Source organism: Bubalus kerabau, chromosome 7 (genome assembly GCF_029407905.1).
Source record: "Bubalus kerabau isolate K-KA32 ecotype Philippines breed swamp buffalo chromosome 7, PCC_UOA_SB_1v2, whole genome shotgun sequence".
Lineage (NCBI taxonomy): Eukaryota > Metazoa > Chordata > Mammalia > Artiodactyla > Bovidae > Bubalus > Bubalus kerabau.
Genome location: NC_073630.1, coordinates 121,679,403 through 121,705,339, shown reverse-complemented (window position 1 = coordinate 121,705,339; position 25,937 = coordinate 121,679,403). Strand labels below are relative to the sequence as shown.

The window sequence follows — 25,937 nt, the reverse complement described above, 5'->3', positions numbered from 1 at the left end:
CTTGCCTTCTGTGTGCCTTTCAGGTCGCTCTGCTGGTGGCAGCTGAGTTCTGGGAGCAAGGGGACTTGGAGAGGACGGTTCTGGATCAGCAGCCCATCGTGAGTGTCGCCTCCAATATCCTCCACACCTGTCCCGGCCCTTGGGAGCTCAGGCCTGGCTGGGCCCAGACTGGGGGCCCCCGGGGGTTCTGGAATCCTGGAGCCTAACTCTCACTTTGTGGGGTCATGTGACGTGAGCCTGGATCTGGGTAAAGTTGTGGAAATACAGGGATTGGATAAAGATGTGATCCCCCGCAGAGGTGGAAAGCTGTTGCCAAAGCTGCAGAGCCAGGCTGCAGCTCCTGGCCGAAAGCCCCCATGGGCCCAGGCAGCTCTGGGGTGAGCCCCTGTGTGGCTGCGAGCTGCTCCAGGGAGGCTCAGGGTGTGGCAGGCCTGGCCCATGGGAAGAGTGCTGGGAGGGGGAGTGGTGGCCAGAGTCCAGGGCTCACCTGGACATGGCTGTGGCCATGGAGAGAGTAGCCAAGGTGGGGAGTGTGCAGCAGGGCTGGGGTGGTATGAAGAGCAGGACTGCCCACTACTGGAAGGACACGGGGGCTTGGACCCGTGTCCGCAGTCACCAGGCCTCACAGGAGTGGAGGTGAGAGAGGGAGGCAGTCTTGGTGTACCTGGAGCTCCATCTGCCCACAGGCCCACAGGATGCCAGGATCTTTGGGTCAGCAATGTGGGGGTCAGGAATCTGTTGCTAGACCAAACTGGTACCTGCATGGGGATAAGGACACGAGCACTGCCCAACAATGACCAGAAGAGACGGAGGGAGGTTTGGTCTCACAGGCCAACTCCAGCCTCTGAAGAGCTCTCTGAGCATGGGCCTGTGCAGACCGGGGGCCAGGTGCAGACTGCAGGAAAAAGGGTGCTCTGACCAACCCCGCATCTTGACGGGAGGACAGGCAGCCTCTCTCTCCGGGCTAGGCTGCTGGGGTCCTGCATGACTCACTCCAGCACGCTGAGCTCCAGACAACGGGCAGCTGTGAGGAAGAGACCACCAGGAGGCAGCTCAGGGGGGCAGTCCAGAGGCTGGACACTAAATCAGCTCCTTCAGAGAATCTGGGCTTTGCCCCTTAGGAGTTGGGGACCAGGTCTCGGGTCAGGACCATGGATAGCTCATGGGGGAGCTGGAGGAACTTGGCTCCAAGCTCCACACCAGGGCTGGCGTGGCAGGGGCCCAGCACCACCTAGGGCAGCTCCCCAGAATGGCACAGTGTCTTGGAGGGGAGTGGGGGCTCCTGGGTTTCCCTTCCAAGGTGAGCCCTACATGGACAGGCTCATCAGGTGGGGGGTGGAGCTGAGTCCTGAGGCTCAGGGAGGTGTCGGAGGCCTCACGGTGTCCCTGCTCCCACTTAAGCCAATGATGGACCGGAACAAGGCGGCTGAGCTCCCCAAGCTGCAGGTCGGCTTCATCGACTTCGTGTGCACGTTTGTGTACAAGGTGAGTAGGGCAGCCCAGGGCCTGGCTGGGTTTGCAGGGGAGGGGTGAGGCGGGGGCTGCTGTGGGGCTCCTCCCCGCTCAAATCTGCACTGAAACTCAAAACCGTCAGTCTCACCCCAAGGGGGTCCCCTCCCTGTCAGTTCCTCAGAAGGATCATGAAATTTCCCACCCCAATCTCTCCCTCCCAGAACGTCCTCCTGCACACCCTGATGTCACACCCCAAACATCCCTTCCCGAACCCCATCTAAAGGCACCCCCATGCAGGGCCTGCACAGTGTGGTCAAGGCACCGACTGCAGGGTATGTGCGGTGCATCCATTCAGGCTCTGAGCCCCAGGAAGATGGGGGTGGTCCAGCCTCCAGCTGGGTGCGCCCGGCCCCGCAAACAGCTGAGCAGAGCCAGGGGCAGTGGGATGCGAGCCAGGGACCTGGGGCAGGTGCTGGACCTCGGCTCTGGGGACTGGCCAAGGGGTGGGTGCAGAGCCCTCCCAAAGGTCAGCCGCCATGACTGTTGGCTGCAGTCTCAGGGGCAGCCCCATACTCCAAGAAGGGTGTTGGGTTCTGACTACCTTGTCCCACTCCCCACCTCAGCCCCCAAGGCCTTGTGCTTCCCTTTACTGAAGCACCAGCTCCCTTTTCTGCCTCCACCAGGGGGCTGGAGTCTGTGAGTGCTGGGAGGAAGGCGGGACCAGGACGCACGTGCTGGTCCTCAGGTTCACTGCCGGGGCCCACCAGGCACTGCCCCACTGCGCCTTCCCCGCCTCCATCTACCCGCACAGCTTGTGTGTCCACACATGTGCATGTGTGAGCATGTGCTCTGTGTGACATGCGATGTCTGAGAGGGTGAAGGAGCCCCAGGACCCGCACATCTGCCCAGCTTTCTCAGCCCCCTTGCTAGGGAATGTCCTTTCTGCTTGGATGTTTTCTGTTCTTCAGGACCTCACCCCGTAGCTCCTGTTCCAACCTCAAGGACACAAACCACAAGGCCTTCTCCCTTTTTAGGTCTTTGCTGGGGATGTGGCATCTCTAACCACCCCACCTCTGGCCCAGCCCACCCAGGAGCCACTAGGGATGTGGTCTGACTTCTGTTTCCTTTCCAGGAGTTCTCCCGCTTCCACGAGGAGATCCTGCCCATGTTTGACCGGCTGCAGAACAACAGGAAGGAGTGGAAGGCCTTGGCCGATGAGTACGAAGCCAAGGTGAAGGCCCTGGAGGAGGACCAGAAGAAAGAGACGACGGCCAAGAAAGGTCTGGGCTCCACTCCAGCCTCAACCAAGGCCACGCAGCCTGGCCCTGGCCTGCAGGGGGCGGGTGTGAGGCAACACTCATCTGGACAAGGCAGGCTTCGGGTGGCCCTGTGGTCAGGGTGCCTGGACTCCGGGTTGCACAGATGGCCACCCTTCCAGAGGGAGGCCCATCCCCTAGGAACAGGCTGGTTGACTCAGGGTGGCTGATGAGCCCAGTCTGAAAGGGCCTGCTCGGGGTCCAAGTCAAGGGATTCTGGAGGGAAGTCACCTTTATAAAGGGGAGGAAAGCCAACTCAGGTCCTCTGTTCCCATCATCAATCGGCAGTTCCCTCTTAAGTAGGTCATAAACTCTATCTACGCTCCCACGCCAGCCTCAGAGCTGAAGCAGCAGACCCATGGAACCTAAGAAGCAGGCTAGGGGCAGCACGCATGGCTTGTCCACCTCCCCACCCCACCCGCAGCACGGCGGGCGCACGGCCGCCCTGGCTGCAGCCGGCGCCCCACGCCCGCGTCCTCGAGCCTTGCGTGCTCTGCAGTGTCCCCACCACTCTGAAACGTCCGCAGGAGAGAGAACCAACAGAAACCAGCCGGCTGCGAGGCCACTGCCTCAGCACCACCAGGAACTATATGAGGATCGCAGGGCTAATCGGCTTAGGCAGACCAGCCCCTGCCCTGCCCTTCCCCCTGCAGGGCGAGTGGAGGCGCCGGGCCACTCGTGGTGCTCGCTCACCGTCTTGTCTTCTCTTGCAGCGGGCACAGAAATCTGCAATGGCGGCCCGGCACCCCAGTCTTCTACTTGCCGCATCCTCTGAGGCGGTCCGCGGGCCCCCTGCCCCACACCCCACCCCCACCCTGGGACCCCGCCTCTAACCACTGGTACAAGAGGTTAGGGAGCCTGAGAAAATGACTGAAGACCATTTTGGATCCTTTGAGCTTTTTTAAGGCTTGTGTTTTTATGAACTACAGCCAATGACGAATGATCTGATCAGTGTAGCCTACCCTACCCTCATCCAACTTTTGGATACATAATCACACCACCAGAGATCTGTGAGCTGTGTGTCCGAGAGCACTGGGTGAATATGTTCACAACTGCACATGTATTTATGTGTATACAGGGGGAGAAATGGATACATGGACACCAATTCTCATCTGGTTTAGGAACAAATATATGAATAGAAATTTAGAATAAAATCAAAAGAAAACATGCTGCTCTTTTTTATGTGGCAGAGGACATTCATTTGTGACCAACCAGAAATCCTGCCAGAAAGGTCCAGGTTGTGAGACCACTGATCAGAGCTCAGTGATCTGTGCAGAAATAATCTGTTAATAAATGCTGCCCGGGGAGCTGGTCTGAACCTTGCTGAGGGACCCGCACCTGTGGCCTGCCCAAGTCCTCCTGCACCCCTGAGGTTTCCTTCATGGAAGCAACCACACGCCTCTAAGAACCAAATGGTGCTTAGCCGGGAAGAAAAGCCAAGTCAGACCCAGACAGAAAACACAACTCACACTTGAAATGGGTGCTAAATATCTGATAGAAATAAAGGACTTTAACTTGTAATGTTAGTTTCAAAGCAATTGTTTCCAGACACTGGAAATTCCCCTTGGCTACAGCCACGAACGGTGCTGCAAGGTCACGTGGGTGAAAGCTGGTTCAGATGCCGCCTTCTTCCAGCGCTCCCGGCAGCAGCGGGCAGGGGACCCACAGGCCCCACACAACCTTCAGCTCACAGCGACACCTGGGGACAAGAGCGTGGGACTGGGGTCCCCCCCAGTTCCCAGGGAGACCCAGTGCCAGCCACCCACCAACCTCAGGATCTCCTAGGGGGTGTGCACTCCAGCCTCACCTTTACTGAAAACAGGGAAAACAAATGAACTGGGGCTCGAAGCCTAGGAAGTCCACTCCAGGCACAAAGCTGGAATAGCGACTTTTGACACCAGGCCTCATGCGCGCTTATTATATATATAACATTTGTGGGCTTTCCAAGTGGCGTCAGTGGTAAAGAACTCTCCTGCCAACACAGAAGATCTAAGAGACAAGGGTTCATTCCCTGGGTCGGGAAGATCCCTTGGGGAGGGGGAGGGCACAGCAACCCACTCTGGTGTTCTTTTCCTGGAGAATCCCATGGACAGAGGAGCCTGGCAGGCTGCAGTCCATAGTGTCACAGAGTTGGACATGACTGGAGCAACTTGGCATGCACGCACTGGGCTTGAAGAGGCACAGCTGGCAGGGGCAGAGTCTGCTGCCCTCTCAGGCACAAAGGCCCAAGCCCACTGAAGAGCTAGCTGCACCCCAGCAAAGTCCTCAGGAGGCCACATCCCCTACCTGGGGGCAGGAGGAAGATGTGCAAAAGGAGAAAAGAAATCCAAGTTCTACCTTAAAGGGCATCAGGACACCCCCACTCCTCCCACATGGCGAAGCCTGCCCCCTTTCCTGCCTGTCCAAGGGTCTGAGCCAGGGATGAGCGGAGAAGCTCAGCAGCACCCATGATGCTTGGGCAAGCTGCGCCTCTGCTGCAAACTGCATCCTTAGGGGCTCCCATCCTCATTCCCACCCCCAGCCCCCAGAGCAAGTGATCAAGTTTCTCTCTGTTCCACCATGTTTATGCACCCATCACTGAATCACTGATTAGTTTTTCTGGAATCCCTCTCCACTCACACTGCACATAATCTGAGAAGGATGGCATACAGCTGAGTCTGAGTCCAGAAACCAAACTACTGGGGACAATAAAGTCAAGTCAGAGACTCACAGAGCACAGAAAACTTTATTCAGCCACACTGCTCTGGAGAAGGGCAGGCTCACTTCAATATGGTATCCTCTTGGGCTGGAAAGTTAGAAGGAAAACACACCATTACACAGGCCCGCCACCCCAAAGGGCCACCTTAGATTTTGGGGGTTAAACCATCCAGCGTCTCGTCTCATGGAGCCTGGCTATGCTCTGTTTCCACCATGTCCTCTGCCTTCCTTGACCTGCGGGTCCTCCCTCACCGGGACCTGTCGCCCGCAGTCAGGGAGGGTGGAGCCTGGCTCTGGTGGCGTGGCCTCTAAGGCTGAGACAGTCCACCTCTAAGGTCCAGGGGCTGAGCCTCACTAAAGGCAGGTTAGCACCCGCCCCCAGCAACGGCTCTCCTTCCCCACCCCAACCCCACTCAGCAGAGGATGGCCCAGGGGCCAGTGGAAATGGAGAAGGCAGCCTTTCCTCTCCACTTGCTGCTCCGTATGAAGCAGCAGCTGTTTCTGAAAACCCCGCGGGGCTGGGGACAAATCTAGGAGAGGCAAACGCATGAGCACCTTCCGCCAGCTCCCGCTCGATGCGCTTCTGCTCGTCCCGCTTCTTCTTCTCCTCGGCTGCAAGCCTCCTCTCCTCCTCTGCCCGAGGTTTCAGGTAATCTGTCAAAGGGAAGGCGGGGCGGGGGCGTCCAGTGAACGCTCCCACTGAAGGAATTCAGTTCACAGGCAAAGCCATCCTCAGGTACACTGAGTGCCAGGGGCGCCCGATTCCCACTCTCCTTTACCTGGATGTAGGTAAAGGCCTGATACCCACCTCCTGACGGAGAACCCGACCCGGAGGGCAGCTACAGGATGCCCGCGGCCACCCCAGGCACCCAGCCGCCCCGCACTCAGTCCTCTGCGGCAAGGTGCTGCCCGGCCAACCTCCAACCGGCCGCGCGCGGGGGTCCGGCCCTTTCGGGTCTCAGGTCAGGGGCCTCCCACGCCGCCCCTCTCTCGCCCCGGCCGGGGGGCCGCAGACGCCCGCGAACACTCACTGTAGCGCTTGGCGCCGTAGGCCATGCCGAGAAACAGGGCGGAGTAACGGCCGAGCTGCGGGGAAAAGCGGTCAGGGTCGGCAGGGGGGACAGCGCCTGGGGGGTCTCAGCCCACAGGGTCGGGGTCCGGGGCGCTGAGAGAGGGGACGGGGTGGAGGTCACGCCCGCGGCGTCGGGGCCCGATTGGGCTGGGGGCGGGGGGGGGCGCGGGGCGACGTTCTCAGCCCACAGGGTCGGGGTCCGGGGCGCGGAGCGGGGTAGGGGGAGCGGGGGTCACACCCGCGGCGTCGCGGCCCGATGGGGGGTCGCAGCCTCCGGGTCAGGGCAGGGGGTGCTGAGAGTCGGGGGCGCCGGGCCGGGGCCTTGAGCCCCGCCAAGGCGCTCACGCGCTTTGCCCACGCAGAGCGGATCAGCGGCGGCGGCTGCGGAGCCTGGTTCACCTTGATGAGCGGAGAGACCTGCACCGGCGGAACCATATTGTCCGTGACCCTCGCGCCGGAAGCACAATTCGGACCGAAGAGGATGCCGCAAGGCCCTGAACACCGCGGGGACGCAGACGCAGAGGCGCGGCCGGGCGTGCGCATGCGCCGCCCACAGTGCGAGGACGCCGAGTGCCGACCCCTGGCGGCCGGAGGGCGAACGGCCCGCGCGCACGCCCGGGTGACGTCATCAGGCGCGGCGCGCGGCGGCTTCCGCATGGGCAGTGGCCGGGCAGCGAGTTCGCGTTCTGTGCAGCAAGTGCGACCCTCCTGTCCCCTGACATTTTCGAACTAGGTTGAGCACAAATCGAGGCCCGCACACCTTGGGTACAAATATTTGAAAAGTGTGAGTCCACTGTACAAAGTGAAAAACCGAGCTCTCTCCTGCCTGTCCCGCCCCGCCCGCGGCTCCAGTGCGGCCGCAGCCACACCCAGGCCTGTCCGGGCCGCGGTCCCCCCAGACCAGCCCTGGGGACGGCCCGGGAAGGGGCTCGAGGCTTGGGCAGGGAATCCGGGGTCCGGGTACAAAGTGTAGCCTGAGTGCAGGCTGGCTCCCAGCGGAGGGGATGGCCATGTCCGGCTCCTCTGGACTCACAGGCCAGGTCTACCGTGTGGCCCGAGCCCCTTCCTGGGGCGGCACGGCCGTGGGTGCCCCTCTGCCCACCACCGGCCCCATTCCCAGCCCCCCGCAGAGCTAGAGTTTCCTCATCCCTGGAGCCTCCCCGGCAGAAAGGGGCACAGGTCCTCCCGAGAAGGCCGGCCTAGCAGAGTCTGCTCCCTCGGTATCCCGACTCCAGCCCTCAGGACTTTGCAGCCCCAAGTTTCAAGGTCCACGTCAGAGAGGCCCTCACCCTCGTTTCTGGGAGGAAATGAGAAGCAGGGATCACGCTGGTGGGGTATTCTGTCCCCCAGCTCTGTGGTCAGCGCAAGGGAAGACACAGCTGACCCAGCCCAGGTGTGCAGAGAGGCTGCGCAGAGGTGGGCAGTGGTGGCCAGTCTCCCAACTGAACCTGCTGTGCTTACACACAGTTCCCATGGCAACGGGGGTTGGGGACACCTGTAGAATGACAGAGCGGGGCAGCCCCGGGGTGCCTGTACCAACCACAAGGCCACCAGGGCAGCTGATACTCCTGCCCCGTGACCCCCCACCCCCACCCCCCATTCCCGCAACAGGCAAGATCAAAGTCAAGGATGACAAGCTGGATGCCACGTTCAAGGAGGCCTCGGGGCCCACGACTTCACCGTGTTCCTGAACGTGCTGGGGAGCAGCTGAGGGTGAGCACCAGGCCAGCTGCAGGCCTGCCGGCACTGTGTGCACTTACTCAACACCTCATGTCTGCACATCTCACATAAAACCCAAATCTGCAGACCTCTTCAAAGTCTCTAGGACCTGGCATTCCGGGACCCACATCTGGGGGGCCCTGTCGGCCCCCAGCCCAGGCCCACCTCTCCTCCACCGGCTGGTGGGGCCTCTGTCCCTCACTGAGAAATCGCTCACCTCTGGGCCTGGCAGGACCAAGGGGACTCCAAGAACAGTACCCTGGGGTGGGAGCTGAGGGTCTCTCAGGCGCTCGGAGTGGGAAGGCCACTGAGAGCATCAAGTGGGCAAGGACATGGAGCCCTGGGTGGTGAGGGGCAGGACTAGCACCTGAGACGCCCAAGGCTCGAGGCTTCCTGTGGGCAGGCACGGACCCCGAGGAGACTCTCCTCAGCACATTGAAGATGCTGGACCCCGATGGCAAGGGCAGCGCCAACAAGGACTAGTGAGCATGATCATGGGCACCAGGGCGGGAGGAAGCCAGGCCCACCCCACCTGCCCCAGCTTTCAGGTCTTGATCAGCCTGCCCAGGATCCTGAGTCCCTCAGGGAAACCCAGGGCAGGATCACCCATACCCTCGTGGGGCCAGCAGTCACTGCCATTCAGACCATCACTGGGTTTTTAGCCCCTCTGGGGGCTACTTCAGCCTCATGAACAGGTTGCTCCAGGGATGTGGGAGTCAGGGATGGCTCCCTGTGGTCCCCCCTAGTGCCCAGGACTCACCCAGGGACAGGCTCTCAAGAGGTACCTGCCCTGTGAGCAGGTGGGATTGAAGGGGGCAGACCTGCTCCCATGAGGACCCATCAGAGGGCTCCCCTGGGGCCAGCGCTCCAGCTCAGGGCCAGTCCTTCCCCAGAACAGCCTAACCTGGCCCCTCCCTGCTGTCCTCAGCAGCAGGCGGCAGCTCGCGTCCCAGGCCAACAACATGACTGCTGAAGAGGCTTGGCCCCTGGCGCCCTACGTCATTCCCCAAGGCCCTCTGTGAGGCCCAAGCATGGCCCTCGGGGCTCCGGGGGGATGTGCCTCAGCCCCTAGAAGCTGCAGCATCAGGAGGGTGGGACGCCCAGTGTCCAGGAAGGGGGACGCCAGCCCCAGCCCCACCCCTTTCCCTGCAGGGTCTCCCCCAGCTTCCTTCCCGCCATGCACAGAAACAAGACAGAGCCTGGAGTCCAGTTCCTGTAATTCACCTGCTGGCTGCAGCCTTGGGGACCCTCCACTCCCTCCATGCCATCCTGGGCCTGACACCCCCCACACCAAACTTGCAGGTCGACCAGATGTTCCAGTTCTCCACCAGCAATACTGTACATAGCCTGGGCTACAAGGTGCTGGGCCACGTGTTTGCCCATGGGAAGAGGAGTGAGAGGCACCCCACCCCACGGGGCTGTGGCCAGTTGAATAAATGTGAACCCACCAACCTTCCTGCCCACAAACAGTGTCTCTGTTGGGCGGAGGTGTCCTCCTGGGGGTGGGAGTGTCCGTGGGGTGGAGGAGGTCTGGGGTAGGGGTAACCCCCTGGGGGCAGGCGGGTCTTCAGGGAATAGCAGCGTCTGCCTGGGGCCCAGCCTCCACCTCCTGCCCAGCCTGGCCCCACCTGCTCTGCCCATCTATGCTGGCAGCAGGCTGGAGGGCTGGTCATTGAGTGGTCAGCAGAGGTGGGACACAGGTGGCCCCAGGACGGGCTCCTTCAAGGAAGGCCTGCCTCACACCTGTCCACCCCACACTCAGCCATGCTGGGGCCTTCGGAATCCCACACCCACTCAGTTCCCCCTCACCCTGGCCCCCCGGTGCCAGGCCAGCCCCTGCAGTAGCCACCCTGGGCCTGGTGTGGCCACTGGGGTACCCCTGGTCAGTGGCCTCTTGTCTGCACAGCAGCAGCTCTTCTTGCTACGGCCACAGAGAATCCCCTGGGCCCCCCTGCCACAACCCTGGGTCCCCCCAGGATGCCAACGTCGTCCTAGCCTCAGTCGTAACAGGTCCAGCCAAAGAGACCAGAGCCCACGTCCCTGCCTCCCCTTCGCATCCCCAGGTCCTCTTTTTCTCATGCCAACTGCTCTCCAGCCTCTGGCCCTCTACAGGGCCCCTGAGATGTCTTGGAGGGCTCCCAGGAGGAAGGAGCCAGGGCCAGGAGCACCAGTTCCAGGAAGGGGCTGCTGGGGACCAGGGTGCTACAGTGGAGCCTCAGGGCATGGCTGCCAGGTAGGGCGCGTGGTCCAGGTCCAGGGCTGCTGCGGTTGCTGGGCGTTCATCCTCCTGAATGGAGGGGCTGGCCTCGGCCTCAGCCTGCAGGCGCCGGTACGGTGTGTGGAAAAGGAGCACAAAGAGGCAGCTGAAGAGGACGCAGAGGCCGGCCATCAGCAGCATGGGCGCTGGGGAGACATGGCCCAGCACTGCCTGAGGCGCCCCAAGCGGCTGGGCACTCGCCCAGGCGCAAGGGACCCCACAGCAGCCTTGGGCACAGATCCCTGCCCGGCCCCAAGAGGCAGGTTTGCAGACCCAGGGGCCGTGAGCCCCAGGGTCACCCACCAGGTCTGAGGACGTGGGTGTGCAGCACGACCACACTCCTGTCTCTCTGGCTTTCTGTCTCCATCTCTGTCTTTCTCTGCGTCTCTTACTCTCTCTCCTGTCTGTGATCTCACTTCAAAACCGCTCACGTGGGGTCACAGGTGGGCTCCCTTGAGGGCTGCTCCCACCAGGCTGCGCTCCAGGTTCTGCCTGCTGCCCTCGGTCCGCCCCAACCCACCTCACCCCTCAGTGGGCGCCCTGCACCCACCCGCCAGGACAGTGGAGGTTGCCAAGAGAAAGAGGCCAGTGGAAGGGAGACTCCAGGGCTGGGTGGGGTCAGCCTCCTGGCCTGGGCCTCACCCTTCCAGTCCAGTGGGCCCTGGCCATCCTGGCAGGTGGAGACAGACGGCTCCGCGTGGCGCACGGTCAGGGAAGTCAGCAGCACCATGATGAGAACACCCTCGGCCTGCCTGCACAGCCACGAAGCCCTCAGCCCTGCCTCAGTGCTGTCCCGGGGACCCCAAGGGCAGCACGCAGTAGGCATTCAGGTCGTCCGTGGTGTGTCCTGGGGGTGGGGGCAAGGGGAGGGTCCCTGGGTCCCTGGAAAGCCATGGGAATGGGCACTTACCCCAGCACAAAGACCAGGCCCGCGGCTGCGCCCTCACCCACGGGGAAGGAGCACTCGACCGCCAGCTCCATGGCAACGGGCGCCACCGAGAAGCCAAAGAACCCCAGCAGCGAGCAGATGGCGGCCAGCATGACGGTCTGTCCCTGCAGCTGAGACACCTGGGCAGCAAGCCGCACAGACCGGCAGGGCAGGGGTCAGAAGTGCCCCAGCCTGGACCCCAGGCCCCGCCGAGCCCTGTCGGGGGCAGGGCAGTGCCAGAGCTGGAGAGGCCACGGCGCCCACACCACTCCAGGGACACCCCGGCGGGGGCACCTGGATCTGAGTGGGTCTGGGTGTCTGTTATGGCCAACCTGCCAGCTGCCCCACCCCTGGGGCACCCCACTCTCACCCTCTGCAAGGTGGTCTCAGCTCAAGAGGACTCTTACCACAGCAAAGGCCACGCAGGCCAGAGACGTCAGACAGAGGCCGATCTTGATGGCCTCAGTGAAGTGCTTGGTCCTGTCCACATACAGGCCCAGAGCCACTGCCCCCAAGACTCCAAACACAATGAAGAGAGCCCCGCAGAGGCCCGCAAATTCCTGGAGGGTAGGGGGCACCTTGTCCATTATCTGAGCCCATCTGTTCCCAGGTGTACCCCACCACCAGGGAACCCACGGCAGGGTCACCGAGCAGCACCCGAGGCCCAAGGAGGACCACGTGGAAGGCTCAGGGGTGGGAGGTGTCCTCCCTGGGTGTGCCACGTCCTTGTCTCACCTCCACCCAGGAACTGGACAAGTCCTAGAGAAAGGGCCTGGCTTCTGCAGACGCCCTCGATGCCTGTCACCTCTGAGAAACTGGGAACACTCGGGGCCTGAACCCCACACCCAGTGCTGAAGCCAGACCACAGCGGGCACAGCCGAGATGCTGTGAGTCCAATACCAGACGGACCCACAGGGCTGGCGGAGGGCTGTGGGAGCAGGCGGGCTCTGCCAGCACCCCAGCCCATGGCTGCCACCCACTGTCTGCAGACCCAGACTCATACAGCATCTCAGGAGCACCCTAACAGGAGGTCACCCCAACCAGGTGTGGAGACAGCACTTGGGAAGTTCGTGGGCCACTCCACAGCCACCAGCAGGTCAACAGGCCCCCAAGGCTGTGTCCGGGTGGGGAGCCCCCAGGTCGGGGCCAGCACTCACGCTGGAGTAGCCGTTCACACAGAGGACCTGCTCCAGGAGGGCTGAGAAGCTGGAGAAGATGCCAATGCCGCCCCCAAAGCACACAGCCAGGACCATGTAGGCCTTGTTCCTTGTGAGCTAAAGGGGAGGGGCCACTCAGTCCAGAGCCTCGAAGCACAGGCGGGGGCTCCAGGGGTGGCCTGCCCCTCCCCCTCCTCGCCCCCACCCCCCGGGCCCACAGCACGTGCAGCACTAACCAGCTTCAGCCCAGCTAGGAATGACAGCGAGGTGGACTGGGCAGCCCCCACAGAGGGCGGGGTGGGGGGCACACTCTCCCAGAGGCACGCAGTGGCCAGCAGGAATGTGAGGCCGGCAGGGATGATGTAGGTGCCTAGCTGTGGGGAGAGTGTGCATGAGTACACGCACACAGGTCCCCGTGGATGCACGCACACAGGCATGACTGCACTCATACAGGTCCCCGTGGATACATGCACACAGGCGTGAGTGCACACACACACAGGTCCCTGTGGATACACGCACACAGGCATGAGTGCACACACACACACAGGTCCCCGTGGATACATGCACACAGGCGTGAGTGCACACACACAGGTCCCCGTGGATACATGCACACAGGCGTGAGTGCACACACACACAGGTCCCCGTGGATACATGCACACAGGCGTGAGTGCACACACACAGGTCCCCGTGGATACACGCACACAGGCGTGAGTGCACACACACACAGGTCCCCATGGATACATGCACACAGGCATGAGTGCACACACACACACAAGTCCCCATGGATACACGCACACTGGCGTGATTGCACTCACACAGGTCCCCATGGATACACGCACACAGGCGTGAGTGCACACACACACAGGTCCCCATGGATACATGCACACTGGCGTGATTGCACTCACACAGGTCCCCATGGATACACGCACACAGGCGTGAGTGCACATGCACAGGTCCCTGTGGATGCACACACATGCACACGGGCGTGATTGCACTCACACAGGTGGCCTTGGATGCACCCACATGCACATGGGCAGTGCACGCACACACAGGTCCTTGTGGATACACGCACATGGGCGTGACTGCACACACACACACAGGTCCCCGTGGATACACGCACACAGGCGTGACTGCACACACACACACAGGTCCTTGTGGATACACGCACACGGGCATGACTGCACGTGCACAGGTCCCCGTGGATGCACGCACACACACACAGGCACCTAAAGTCTGCTCCCTAGGCTCCAGATGAGCTGCTGCCTCTTCACTGCCCGCCTCGCCTGTCGTTCCAGGTGGACACCAGCAAGCCCAGGCAGGGCCCGTTCGGGGCCTCCTCTGCTTTGCTGCATTCAGAAACCTGGCTTTCAAAATTTCACCCAAGGGTGACCAACAATGATGGCCTCAGCTGGACCATCTCTGGGAGCTCTATCCAACTGTCACCTGGACCCCCTCTCCCACCTCTGCGAGTGACCCCAAGCATCCCCCAGCTAGAAGCCACTCGCTCATCAGTGCACCCCACTCCCCAGCTGAGTCACAGCCCAGGCTCTCCCTGGACATTCCGGGCACACCTTTCGTTCCCTGAGCTGTTCTGGACCAGATGGAATCACTCTCCCTTCAGATCCCCCCAGGGTGTCCATCACATCAAGCCAACAGCATGCCACCTAGATTGACGCTTCCCTCCGCCCTCCCCTTGCTCAGCAGACACACACTTCTGGCTGCAGCCGCACCCCTCAGTCTCACCTCCACCTCAGCGCCTTTCTCTCTGGTCCCGCATCCTCCTCCCCACCCCCACAGCGCCGCATCCTGCCGCAGCCAGCCTCTCGCCGCCCTGGTGCTCTCTCCCCTCCAAGGAAAACACCCGGCAGTCTGGGGCTGTGCCTGACGCTCGGAAGGTGCCCAGTACTTGCAACGGAGGAAGCCCCATGTACACGGGGTGCACTCAGCCGTGTCCACAGAAGATGCAGGTGCACACTCGCACGGGCAGCGTGGGTGCAGGAGCCCACCAGCCCCGCACACGTGCACCAGCACACACAGCCCAGGAACATGCACACACATGCACACACACAGCCACTCAAGCACAACCACACACTCTACGTCATACACAGAGGTGCACACACGCGCGCACCTGTGAGCTCCCTCACCATCAAGGGGATGTCCTCCTCCGTCTTCACCAGAGTGGGAGACAGCAGGTTGGCCACCAGAATACCCAGGGGATTTGCTAGATGGACAGGGATGTGCGTCAGCTCAGGAAGGCAGGCTGGGCCCCCATCCACGGAGGAGCCCTCACCCCCCAGAGCGGGGAGCGCACAGAGGCGCCCGGCCACACGCTGAGCCAGAGGGGACGCCGGCCTCACCGAGACTCACACATGGTGCCGATCATGTTGGCTGTGGCTCGCTGGTGCTCAGGGAACCACAAGGCAGCCAGCTTGGCTGGAGAGAAGATGACCAGGGTCTGGGCCAGGGCGCAGAAGCTCTGCCCACCCAGGAGGAAGACAAACGGGTCCTGGATGCCAAGGGCCATGCAAGGCATGGAGCGGATCACGCTCCCCCAGAAGTTCAGGAACGCGCCGAGGGTGGTCTGCAAGGGTGGGGTCAGAAGAGCTGCCCAGCAGCCAGGATGCCCCCCACCGCCCCAGCCTCCACTCGCCACCCAGTGGCTCTGCCTGAGGACTCGGATCTTGGGAGGAGGGGGTGGCTCTCGATCCCATGCTTGGGGACCCGCCTGTCCCAGAGCAGGCCCTGGTGTGTGGTCTGACTCACCGCCCTGCAGAGTCCAACGGAGTCCAGAACCCAGATGGCCACCACACCGGATGGGATGGACACCACGAGGTAGACCAGTGACAGCCAGTTGATCTGCTCCGTGGAGAGGAGGAAGTGCCGGGCGATCGTGTCAGCCACGGGCGCGAAGCTGAGCCACAGCTGTGAGACACAGGCTGGCATCAGCCCAGGGCAGGCACCGCAGACACTGCGGCTGCTGGCTGCCCTGGGCATGGCCGGCTGGTCTGAGGGAGAGAAAGGGTCCAGGGGTCCCGTCAGGGCTGGGATCTTCACTTGGTCAGGCCAGAGGGGAGGCACCAGCTGGGGTCTCAGACAGCATGTCGGGGCAGAGGACCGGAACCATCCTTGCAGACATGGTCCCGGGGCAGACAGAGGCAGACAACCTGGCTGGACCCTGCAGGACAGCGAGGCCCCCAGGACTGACCCTCCGAGGAGAAGGCCTGGGGCTAATGGCAGAAGAGAGATGGCCACCATGCTGGGGTGGGGGGCACCTAGACTGGGTGCTGGCCAAAGCTGGAGTGCCGGGAGGTGGGAGAGGGTCCCCCGGCTCCCTGTCACGTGGGCGTGTAGTTTGCCTGGATGGGACAGGCCGAGGAGCACATTGTGGGGGCCACTCCGTGGACACTTGGTGCCCGTGGAGGACACGCCAGTGCACCAGGGCTTACTGCAGGAGGGAGTGGGGAAGCTTCCTGGCCTGGTCCAGAAATGAAGGTGTCACAAATCAAAGCCCACGGACTCCACCTCTGAGAGGGCACAGCAAGGCGGGAGCTCACCCAGGCCTCACACCCTGCCCCCACGGCAGAGGCCGCAGGATCCAGCCTTCCTAACCCGAACAGAGCTCTGACCACAGAGCCCCACATGACAGCGACCTTGGGCAACAGCTGCCTTTTCTTCCCTTTTCTCAGGACAGAGCTTCTAGGTTCAGGAAGAGCTTGGTGCAGGCCACCTGCTTCCCGCCCAGCTGATCCAGTGGTGAGAAACCCTGGCTCTGGCTGCCACGCCTTCTGAGCGCAGCCCACCTTTGCCAGCCTCGCTCCTCGGTCCTCCCCAGAACCGGTGGCCAGCGGGGCAGAGACAGGTCTGAAACACACACAGCAACGTGGGGGGAACTGTGTGCCCAGGACGCGGACTTGCTCCATGTGTTCCCAGCCTGCCGGGAGGCCCTGTGTGTGCTTTGAAAACGTAGGTGGCTGTCCCCCACGCTGTCCCTCACCCAGACCACTCCAGGGCCACTGAGGCTTCATTGCAACCACCACCCACGTGCCCTTCATGCTGCCCACCCCGCCCGGGACTGAGGGCCCTGCGCATTTGGCCACGGGAGGAGTAAGCGAGGGTGCACCTCTTTACCCAAGCTCCCTGCCGCGACCCCCGTGGGGACCGTGACAAGTCCTGGTGTGATTCCTGTCTGCTCCATGACAACTTGTGGACGAGACAAGTGCAGAAACAGCCTCGGCCTCCAACATCCACCCCCAGACACTGAAGCAGCTGGAGGGGGCTGAGAGAGACCCCCGTTCTGCGTTCTCAAACCACTGCACCCAAACCCATCCTGGCTTCACAGTGTTCAGACGCAGACCACCGACTGCTGCAGAGAAAAACGTCTCTGAAGTCCCAGGCTGGGCATGCCACTTGTCCCAGCACAGGGCTGGCCAGCAAGCAGAGGAGGAAAGAGGTCCCAAAGAGTTTGCAGTAGCGTCCAAGAGGGGCTGTCGCCCAAGAACCTCTCCAAGGTGGTACCTTTCAGGGCTGCCCTCACCTGCCAGCCCCTCCTTATCACAGTCTCTTCATCTGACCTCCCTCTGCCACTCGGGGCTTCCCTGAGCGTCGGGCCCCACTGCCCCCCTCCCCGGGCACTTTGCGTTTCATGATTGTGGCCACCCCTCACTGCCCAACTCCCTGAGGTCCAGTGTGAGGCTGAACGGTGTTCTTTCAGGCAGCCTACAGGAGGAGACCCGGGGGCCCCATAGCTCTGCAGCCTGACCGCTCGATAGGCAGCCACTAGCCTCAGGTCGGGAAGAGCATGCAGTCCAGGGCACGCAGGATGGCACAGCCCGGAGCTGGAGGAGCAGAGAAAGGTCTGCTGGCTGAGCCGTGGCACGTGCTGGGTCGGCAGAGGGCCTCAGCCCTCAAGGGGCGAGTCTCGGGTAGCAGCAGGTTGGGAGAGTTGGGGCCCTGGAACCGGCAGACCTGGTTCTCGCGGGGGCTTCTCTGGTCTCAGGGGCTGTGATGATGAGCATTGTCCCTGCCAGCAGTGGGGTCAGTTCTAGAACAGCTGAAGTGTCTCTGCTGACCCCAGCTGGGTGGCTGTGAAGAAAGGGACTGAGTGGGCAGGCAAGAAAGGCCTCTGGTGAGGGACCTTGGAAGTGAGCCATAAACCCTGGGAGGGCGGTCAGGGCCCAGGGAAGAGAGGCAGGTAGGGGCGCAGAGGGTGCCCAGGCTGCAGTGGGTGCGCACTTGGCAGAGAAGGGAGACTGCGGGAGGATCCCTCCGTGGCCGTGGACAGTGACTCTTTCGGAGGCAGGAGCGGCATCCTGTCGAAACCACCGCGGGTCTCAGGCCCCCGAGGACAGACAGGTCACCCGCTCTACCTGCGCAGCCTCGGCCAAGGAAGGGGCTCTCCGCCCCCGTCCTGCGCTGAGCTCGCGGGCGGCCCTCCCCCGCGGTTCCGCCGTCGCGCGACAGGAGGGCTGCGTCCCGGGACTGGCCGAGCGAGTTCTCAGCGGCCGATTCTCCCACGGGAAGCGGCGCTCGGCGCGCACCGGAGGTCGACGGGCCGGGCTCGGCAAGGTCCCGCCCTGTCCCGCAGCCCTGCCCCGCCGCCCGTCCCCGGCCCAGCCCCTACCGTGGCGTTGGAGCAGCTGAGCAGACTGATCACCAGCAGGAAGACCCATCGACGGGCGTAGGCGCGGTAGCCCCCCAGCGCGCTCCGGACCGAGGTCGCCGCGGCGGCCTCTGGCCAGTCCCCCGCTGGCCCCGCCATTGCCGCTGCACCCGGGCCGCCGACTTTTGGAACCGCGCTGATAGGCCAGGACCGCCCTCGGAGGTGGGGTCGGGTCAGAACCCGCCCCACAGGCAGGGGTTACCACTGGTCAGGCTGAAAGGGGACCAAAATGCCCTCGCGAGGCCCCGCGATGGATGCGCTCACGCACGTGGGTCAGGAGCGGCTCCGGGAAGTCACTGCCTCGCGGAAAGGCCGCACTTCCTGAAAGGGGTGTGGAAAGAACCCCGCCGCCACCCCCACCCACCAATTTCCTGAGGTCCAAACAAGTAACAGCTGGAGGCTGGAGGCCGACCTGGAGGAGGAGGCTGGAGTCAGTTTGCAAAGCGCCTCCAATCAATGCTCTAGACTCCACTAGATGCTCTTGACTCCACTCGAGTCAGCCCTGCAGAGAAGCAGGACTGAGGGAGGACGGGCAGAGGGGGAGGTGGAGACTAGCCTGTCCTCACGCCCAGGGAAAGGGCTGTGCCAGAGCACGGGACCGTGGGCCAGGGAGGAGCAGGTGACCGCCCCCTACCTGGAAATCTGAAGTTTGCAGCTGAGAAAACACGAGATATAGATTTCTATGGGTTTCAACACAGGGATCCCAAGGGAACAATTCGAGCAAAGAACAAATAAAGGACAAAAACGTAAGAACCTAGCAGATGCAGAGAAGTGGCAGATATACACAGAGGAACTACTGAAAATGTCTTAATGATCTGTATATACATGATGGTGTCATCACTCACCTAAGAGCCAAACATCCTGGAGTGTGAAGTCAAGTGCGCCTTAGGAAGCATTACTATGAACAAAGCTAGTGGAGGTAATGGAATTCCAGCTGAGCTACTTCAAATCCTAAAAGATGATGCTGTTAAAGTGCTGCACTCAGTATGCCAGCAAATTTGGAAAACTCAACAGTGGACACAGGACTGGAAAAGGTCAGTTTTCATTCCATCCCAAAGAAAGGCAATGCCAAAGAATGTTGAAAGTACTGAACAATTGCACTCATCTCACATGCTAGCAAGGTAATGCTCAAAATCCTTCAACACGGGCTTCAGCAGTATGTGAACCATGAACTTCCAGATGTTCAAGCTGGATTTAGAAACGGTAGAGAAACCAGAGATCGAATTGCCAACATCTGTTGGATCATAGAAAAAGCAAGGGAATTCCAGGAAAACATCTACTTCTGCTTCATTGAATGCGCTAAAGCCTTTGACTGTGTGGATCAAACTGTAGAAAAACAAACTGTAGAAAATTCTTAAAGAGATGGGAATACCACACCACTTTACCTGCCTTCTGAGAAACATGTATTCAGATCAAACTGGACATGGAACAACTGATTGTTCAAAATTGGGAAAGGGCTACGTCAGGGCTGTATACGGTCACCCTGCTTATTTAACTTCCATGCAGAGTACATCATATAAAATGCCAGGCTAGATGAAACACAAGCTGGAATCAAGATTGCTGGGAGAAATATCAATAACCTCAGATATGCATATGACACCACCCTAATGGGAAAAAGTGAAGAGCTAAAGAGCCTCTTGATGAAAGTGAAAGAGGAGAGTGAAAATCTGGCTTAAAACTCAACCCTCAAGAAACTAAGATCATGGCATCCAGTCCCCTTACTTCATGACAAATAGATGGTGAAACAATGGAAACAGTGACAGATTTTATTTTCTTGGACTCCAAAATCACTGCAGATGGTGACTGCCATGAAATTTAAAGACAACTGCTCCTTGGAAGAAAAGCTATGACCCACCTAGACAAGAGTCATCACTTTGCTGACAAATGCCTGTCTAGTCAAGGCTATGGTTTTTCCAGTAGTCCATGTATGGATGTGAGAGTTGGATCATAAAGAAGGCTGAGTGCTGAAAAATTGAAGCTTTTGAACTGTGGTGTTGGAGGAGACTCTTGAGAGTCCTTTGGACTGCAAAGAGATAAAACAAGTCAATCTTAAAGGAAATCAGCCCTGAATAATCATTGCAAGGACTGGTGCTGAAGCTGAAGTGCTAATACTTGGGCCACCTGATGTGAAGAGCTGACTCATTTGAAAAGACCCTGATGCTGGGAAAGATTGAGGGCAGGAAGAGAAGGGGACAACAGAGGATGAGATGGTTGAATGGCATCACCAACTCAATGGACATGAGTTTGAGCAAGGTCCGGCAGTTGGTGATGGACAGGGAGGCCTGGCGTGCTGCAACCCATGGGGTCGCAAAGAGTCAGACACAACTGAGCAACTGAACTGAACTGAAGGCCGGAAGGAGAGAAGGGCCACCTCCTCTCTCCCACAAGAGCTCTCCTGTGAGCGGGCAGTCTCCTGTCCAGCTTCCTTCCTCCCCTGAGGGCCACACCTCTCCTGATTCCCTGCAGTCCTCCTCCTGAGGGCCCCTGCAGGCAGGAGGCTGGCTTGTGCTCTCCCTCCTCTCCTCCTCTCCACCCCCTGCACTGCCGCAGGGCTTTCCTCCCTCTCCAGAGGGCTCTGGTGGAGTAGGCAGCACAGAATCATCAATCACCTTTCTATACATCAACTTCAAACATGTGGAAACCAAAACTGAAGACTCATGCTTTACAGTTACATCAGTTCAATTTAGTCATTCGATCGTGTCCAGCTCTTTGTGACACCATGGACTGCAGCACGCCAGGCCTCCCTGTCTATCACCAACTCCCAGAGTTTGCTCAAACTCGTGTTCATTGAGTCCATGATGCCATCCAACCATCTGATCCTCTGTCATCCCCTTCTCCACCTGCCCTCAACTTTCCCAGCATCAGAGTCTTTTCCAGTAAGTCAGCTCATCAAATCAGGTGGCCAAACTATTGGAGTTTCAGCTTCAACATCAGTCCTTCCAATGAACACTCTCGTTGATCACCTTTAGGATGGACTGGTTGGATCTCCTTGAAGTCCAAGGGGCTCTCAAGATCTCCTCCAACACCACAGTCTGAAAGCTTCAATTTTTCAGCACTCAGCCTTCTTTATGGTTCAACTCTCACATCCATACATGACCACTGCAAAAACCATAGCCTTGACTAGACAGACCTTTGCTGGCAAAGTAATGTCTCTGCTTTTTAATATGCTATCTAGGTTGGTCATAACTTTCCTTCCAAGGAGTAAGCATCTTTTAATTTCATGGCTGCAGTCACCATCTCCAGTGATTTTGGAGCCCCAAAAATATAAAAGTCAGCCACTGTTTCCACTGTTTTCCCATCTATTTACCATGAAGTGATGGGACCGGATGCCATGATCTTAGTTTTCTGAACGTTGAGCTTTAAACCAACCTTTTTACTCTTCCTCTTTCACTTTCATCAGGTGGCTCTTTAGTTCTTCTTCACTTTCTGCCATAAGGGTGGTGTCATCTTCATATCTAAGTTATTGATATTTCTCCCAGCAATCTTGATTCCAGCTTGTGCTTCATCCAGCCCAGCATTTTGCATAATGTACTCTGCATATAAGTTAAATAAGCAGGGTGACAATATACAGCCTTGTCGTACTCCTTTTCCTATTTGGAACCAGTCTGTTGTTCCATGTCCAGTTCTAACTGTTGCTTCCTGACCTGCATATAGGCTTCTCAAGAGGCAGGTCAGGTAGTCTAGTATTCCCATCTTTGAAGAATTTTCCACAGTTTATTGTGATCCACACAGTCAAAGGCTTTGGCATAGTCAATAAAGCAGAAATAGATGTTTTTCTGGAACTCTTGTTTTTTTGATGATCCAGCAGATGTTGGCAATTTGATCTCTGGTTCCTCTGCCTTTTCTAAAACCAGCTTGAACATCTGGAAGTTCACGGTTCATGTATTGCTGAAGCCTGGCTTGGAGAATTTTGAGCATTACTTTACTAGCGTGTGAGATAAGTGCAATTGTGTGGTAGTTTGAGCATTTTTTGGCATTGCCTTTCTTTGGGATTAGAATGAAAACTGACTTTTTCCAGTCCCATGGCCACTGCCGAGTGTTCCAAATTTGCTGGCATATTGAGTGCAGCACTTTCACAGCATCATCTTTTAGAAATTGAAATAGCTCAACTGGAATTCCATCACCTCCACTAGCTTTGTTCGTAGTGATGCTGTCTAAGGCCCACTTGCCTTCACATTCCAGGATGTCTGGCTCGAGGTGAGCCATCACACCATCGTGATTATCTGGGTCATGAAGATTTTTTTTACAGTTCTTCTGTGTATTCTTGCCACCTCTTCTTAATATCTTCTGCTTCTGTTAGATCCATGCCATTTCTGTCCTTTATTGAGCCCATCTTTGCATGATATGTTCCCTTGGTATTTCTAATTTTCTTGAAGAGATCTCTAGTCTTTCCCATTCTATTATTTTCCTCTATTTCTTTGTAATCACTGAGGAAGGCTTTCTTATCTCTCCCTGCTATTCTTTGGAACTCTGCATTCAAATTGGTATATCTTTCCTTTTCTTCTTTGCTTTTAGCTTCTCTTCTTTTCACAGCAAGGCCTCCTCAGACAGCCATTTTGCTTTTTTGCATTTCTTTTTCTTGGGGATGGCCTTGATCCCTGCCTCCTGTACAATGTCACAAACCTCCATCCATAGTTCATCAGGCACTCTATCAGATCTAGCCCTTTAAGTCTATTTCTCACTTCCACTGTATAATCATAAGGGATCTGATATAGGTCATACCTGAATGGTCTAGTGGTTTTCCCCCTTTCTTCAATTTAAATCTGAATTTGGCAATAAGGAGTTCATTATCTGAGCCAGCCAGTCAGCTCCTGGTCTTGTTTTTGCTGACTGTATAGAGCTTCTCCATCTTTGGCTGCAAAGAATATAATCAATCTGATTTCGGTGTCTACTGTCTGGTGGTGTCCATGTATAGAGTCTTCTCCTGTTGTTGGAAGAGGGTGTTTGCTATGACCAGTGCATTCTGTTGGCAAAACTCTATTAGCCTTTGCCCTGCTTCATTCCGTATTCCAAGGCCAAATTTGCCTGTTACTCCAGGTGTTTCTTGACTTCCTACTTTTGCATTCCAGTCCCCTGTAATGAAAAGCACATCTTTTTGGGGTGTTAGTTCTAAAAGGTCTTGTAGGTCTTTGTAGAACCTTTCAACTTCAGCTTCTTCAGCGTTACTGGTCGGGGCATAGACTTGGATTACCCTGATATTGAATGGTTTGCCTTGGAAACGAACAGAGATCATTCTGTCGTTTATGAGATTGCATCCAAGTACTGCATTTCAGATTCTTTTGTTGACTATGATGGTTACTCCATTTCTTCTAAGGGATTCTTGCCCAGAGTAGTATATGTAATGGTCATCTGAGATAAATTCACCCATTCCAGTCCATTTTAGTTCACTGGACCTAAGATTCCTTGACGTTAGGTCCTTGATTCATGGACCTAACATTCCAGGTTCCTATGCAATATTGCTCTTTACAGCATCGGACCTTGCTTCTATCACCAGTCTCATCCACAACTGGGTGTTGTTTTTGCTTTGGCTCCATCCCTTCATTCTTTCTGGAGTTACTTCTCCACTGATCTCCAGTAGCATATTGGGCACCTACCGACCTGGGGAGGTCATCTTTCAGTGTCCTATCTTTTTGCCTTTTCATACTGTTCATAGGGTTCTCAAGGCAAGAATGCTGAAGTGGTTTGCCATTCCCTTCTCCAGTGGACCATGCTTTGTCAGAACTCTCCATGACCAGTCTTGGGTGGCCCTACACACATGGCTTAGTTTCATTGAGTTAGACAAGGCTGTGGTCCATGTGATCAGATTGGCTAGTTCTCTGTGATTGTGGTTTCAGTCTGTCTGCCCTCTGATGCTCTCTCTCAGCGCCTACTGTCTTACTGGGGTGTCTCTTACCTTGGACATGGGGTATCTCTTCACGGCTCCTCCAGCAAAGCGCAGCCACTGTTCCTGACCTTGGACGTGGGGTATCTCCTCACAGCCGCCGCTCCTGACCTTGGACGTGGGGTAGCTCCTCACAGCCACTGCTCCTGACCTTGGATGTGGGGTATCTCCTCACAGCCGCCGCTCCTGACCTTGGACGTGGGGTAGCTCCTCACAGCCACTGCTCCTGACCTTGGATGTGGGGTATCTCCTCTCAGCCGCTCGCCGCTCCAGCACCACGCAGCCGCTGCTCACCGCAGTTACATCAAAGAAAAGTAGATACTTGGGTGTAAGCTTGGCAGAGTGTACAGAGAATCTGTGCACTAAACACATGATGCAACAGTGAGGAAAGAAACCAGTGAAGTCCTGGAAAAATGGAGCATATACTATGTTCGTGGATCAGAGGACTCAGCATAGTAAATATGTCAAATATTTTCAGAGTGATCTGTAGGCTTAATGCAATTCCCATCCAAGGTATTTTTGTAGACATAGACAGAGAGAAAATATTTGCAAGCCATGTACCCAACAAAGGACTGGTATCTAGAATATATAAAGAGGCTTCAAAACTCAACAGAAAAAAAAGTGTAGTTAGAATATGGACAGAAGACACAAAAGGACACGTGCGTCTTGGCTGTGGCTGGACACCCTTGTGTCAGGCACACACTCATAGTGAATGCGAGTGAGACTGGAAGCAAAGATCACGGATTGCATGCATGTCTGTGTTATGGCTGTAATTGTGGACATCCGTGTTTTGCAAGAAGTTAGATTGGGGGGAAACTGGGCAAAGTGTACAAGGAATCTTGGTATTATTTCTCACAACTGCATTTGAACCTATACCTCAAAATAAGAAGCTTAGCTTTTAAAACTTACATAATGTGGAAAGTACATTCATTTGGAAACAATGACTTTTTCTACTCACATTTAATGAGAGAGTTTGTTTAAATTCTGGACAAGTTTCTTAGGGTAAGTACTTCCGCTGTTCAGGTTTGACTCACGCTGCACCAGCGTGCACACACGTGTCTCTCTGTGCCTGGAATCCCGGTGCACAGGGCTGGAGCCATCACACCTTGGAAACACACACCCTTTGATCTCCACACAAACCCACCTTGCATGCTGCTTCTGAAAATTACGTAGAAATGCTTATTTAAAATAACATTCAACACACAGGATTATAACCAAAACTGAGTTTCTATTTCTTTTTTTCTGAATCAAAGACAGACTCCTATCAGCATCCCACACAGCCATTCACTGAAGCTTCTCCAGGCCAGCGTGTCTTTCTTAAACTGTCTCTTGCTCATAATTAGGCAACTGAAGGGGGTCTCTGCCAGCCTGGAGCAAAGGCAGCGTAATCAGTCGGGGAAGAGGCCTCGCGTCACACGAGGAGCTGCCCCTTCTTGTTTGTTGGGCGTTTACTTGGTTTTTATCTTCTCCCCTCAGGAGACTGCCAGCTATATGAGGGTGAGAACCAGTCTGTCCACACCCAAAGCCCTGGAGGGGATGGGGCCAGCAGGCGGCTGGGACTGAGAACCCTGAGGGGCGGTGCATTTTCTCCCTGTGTCCCCCACCGGCAGCCCCTGAGTCTCCAGGCCCTAGCCTGCCTGGCAGGTTCTCCAAGGGGGCCCACAAGCTCACCGATGGGGCAGCACCTGCCAGACCATCTGGTCCTGAAACACAGCATCCCCTCTCCTGGAGTCTGAGCCCCTGCTGCACACACACCCTAATACCACACGCCTATGTACCACCCTGGCAGGGACTGAGTA

At 57.9% G+C, this 25,937-nt stretch overlaps 3 protein-coding genes across 8 annotated transcripts in view; 1 reads left to right on the top strand and 2 right to left on the bottom strand.

Moving 5' to 3' along the window:
- The window catches only part of PDE6B (phosphodiesterase 6B), a 32,215-nt gene extending 28,672 nt beyond the window's left edge, over window positions 1-3,543 (top strand). The window contains exons 19-22 of the mRNA XM_055587548.1: window positions 24-98; window positions 1,402-1,485; window positions 2,585-2,732; window positions 3,482-3,543. Coding sequence (XP_055443523.1) covers window positions 24-98; window positions 1,402-1,485; window positions 2,585-2,732; window positions 3,482-3,543 — 369 coding nt within the window. The remainder of the gene's footprint in view (window positions 1-23; window positions 99-1,401; window positions 1,486-2,584; window positions 2,733-3,481) is intronic.
- A 1,931-nt stretch (window positions 3,544-5,474) lies between these two features.
- Window positions 5,475-14,523, bottom strand: ATP5ME (ATP synthase membrane subunit e). Of its 2 annotated transcripts, XM_055589343.1 has the most exons (5): window positions 14,520-14,523; window positions 6,937-6,999; window positions 6,497-6,551; window positions 6,021-6,119; window positions 5,475-5,553 (listed from the first exon to the last, which is right to left on the bottom strand). In XM_055589343.1, the coding sequence occupies exons 2-5, from the start codon at window positions 6,970-6,972 to the stop codon at window positions 5,528-5,530; spliced, it is 216 nt and encodes a 71-aa protein (XP_055445318.1). In that variant the 5' UTR covers window positions 6,973-6,999; window positions 14,520-14,523; the 3' UTR covers window positions 5,475-5,527. The 2 variants fall into 2 exon arrangements, with proteins under 2 accessions (XP_055445318.1, XP_055445317.1); XM_055589342.1 differs by lacking the exon at window positions 14,520-14,523 and having other exon boundaries at window positions 6,937-7,096.
- Window positions 9,457-18,546, bottom strand: SLC49A3 (solute carrier family 49 member 3). Of its 5 annotated transcripts, none has more exons than XM_055589337.1 (10): window positions 18,219-18,546; window positions 15,362-15,520; window positions 14,966-15,179; window positions 14,743-14,819; window positions 12,835-12,972; window positions 12,599-12,715; window positions 11,849-12,001; window positions 11,424-11,581; window positions 11,156-11,301; window positions 9,457-10,619 (listed from the first exon to the last, which is right to left on the bottom strand). In XM_055589337.1, the coding sequence occupies exons 1-10, from the start codon at window positions 18,354-18,356 to the stop codon at window positions 10,459-10,461; spliced, it is 1,461 nt and encodes a 486-aa protein (XP_055445312.1). In that variant the 5' UTR covers window positions 18,357-18,546; the 3' UTR covers window positions 9,457-10,458. The 5 variants fall into 5 exon arrangements, with proteins under 5 accessions (XP_055445312.1, XP_055445311.1, XP_055445313.1 ...); XM_055589336.1 differs by having other exon boundaries at window positions 9,457-10,659; window positions 18,219-18,545; XM_055589338.1 differs by having other exon boundaries at window positions 9,457-10,659; window positions 11,156-11,265; window positions 18,219-18,544.
- Window positions 18,547-25,937: the final 7,391 nt, after the last annotated feature.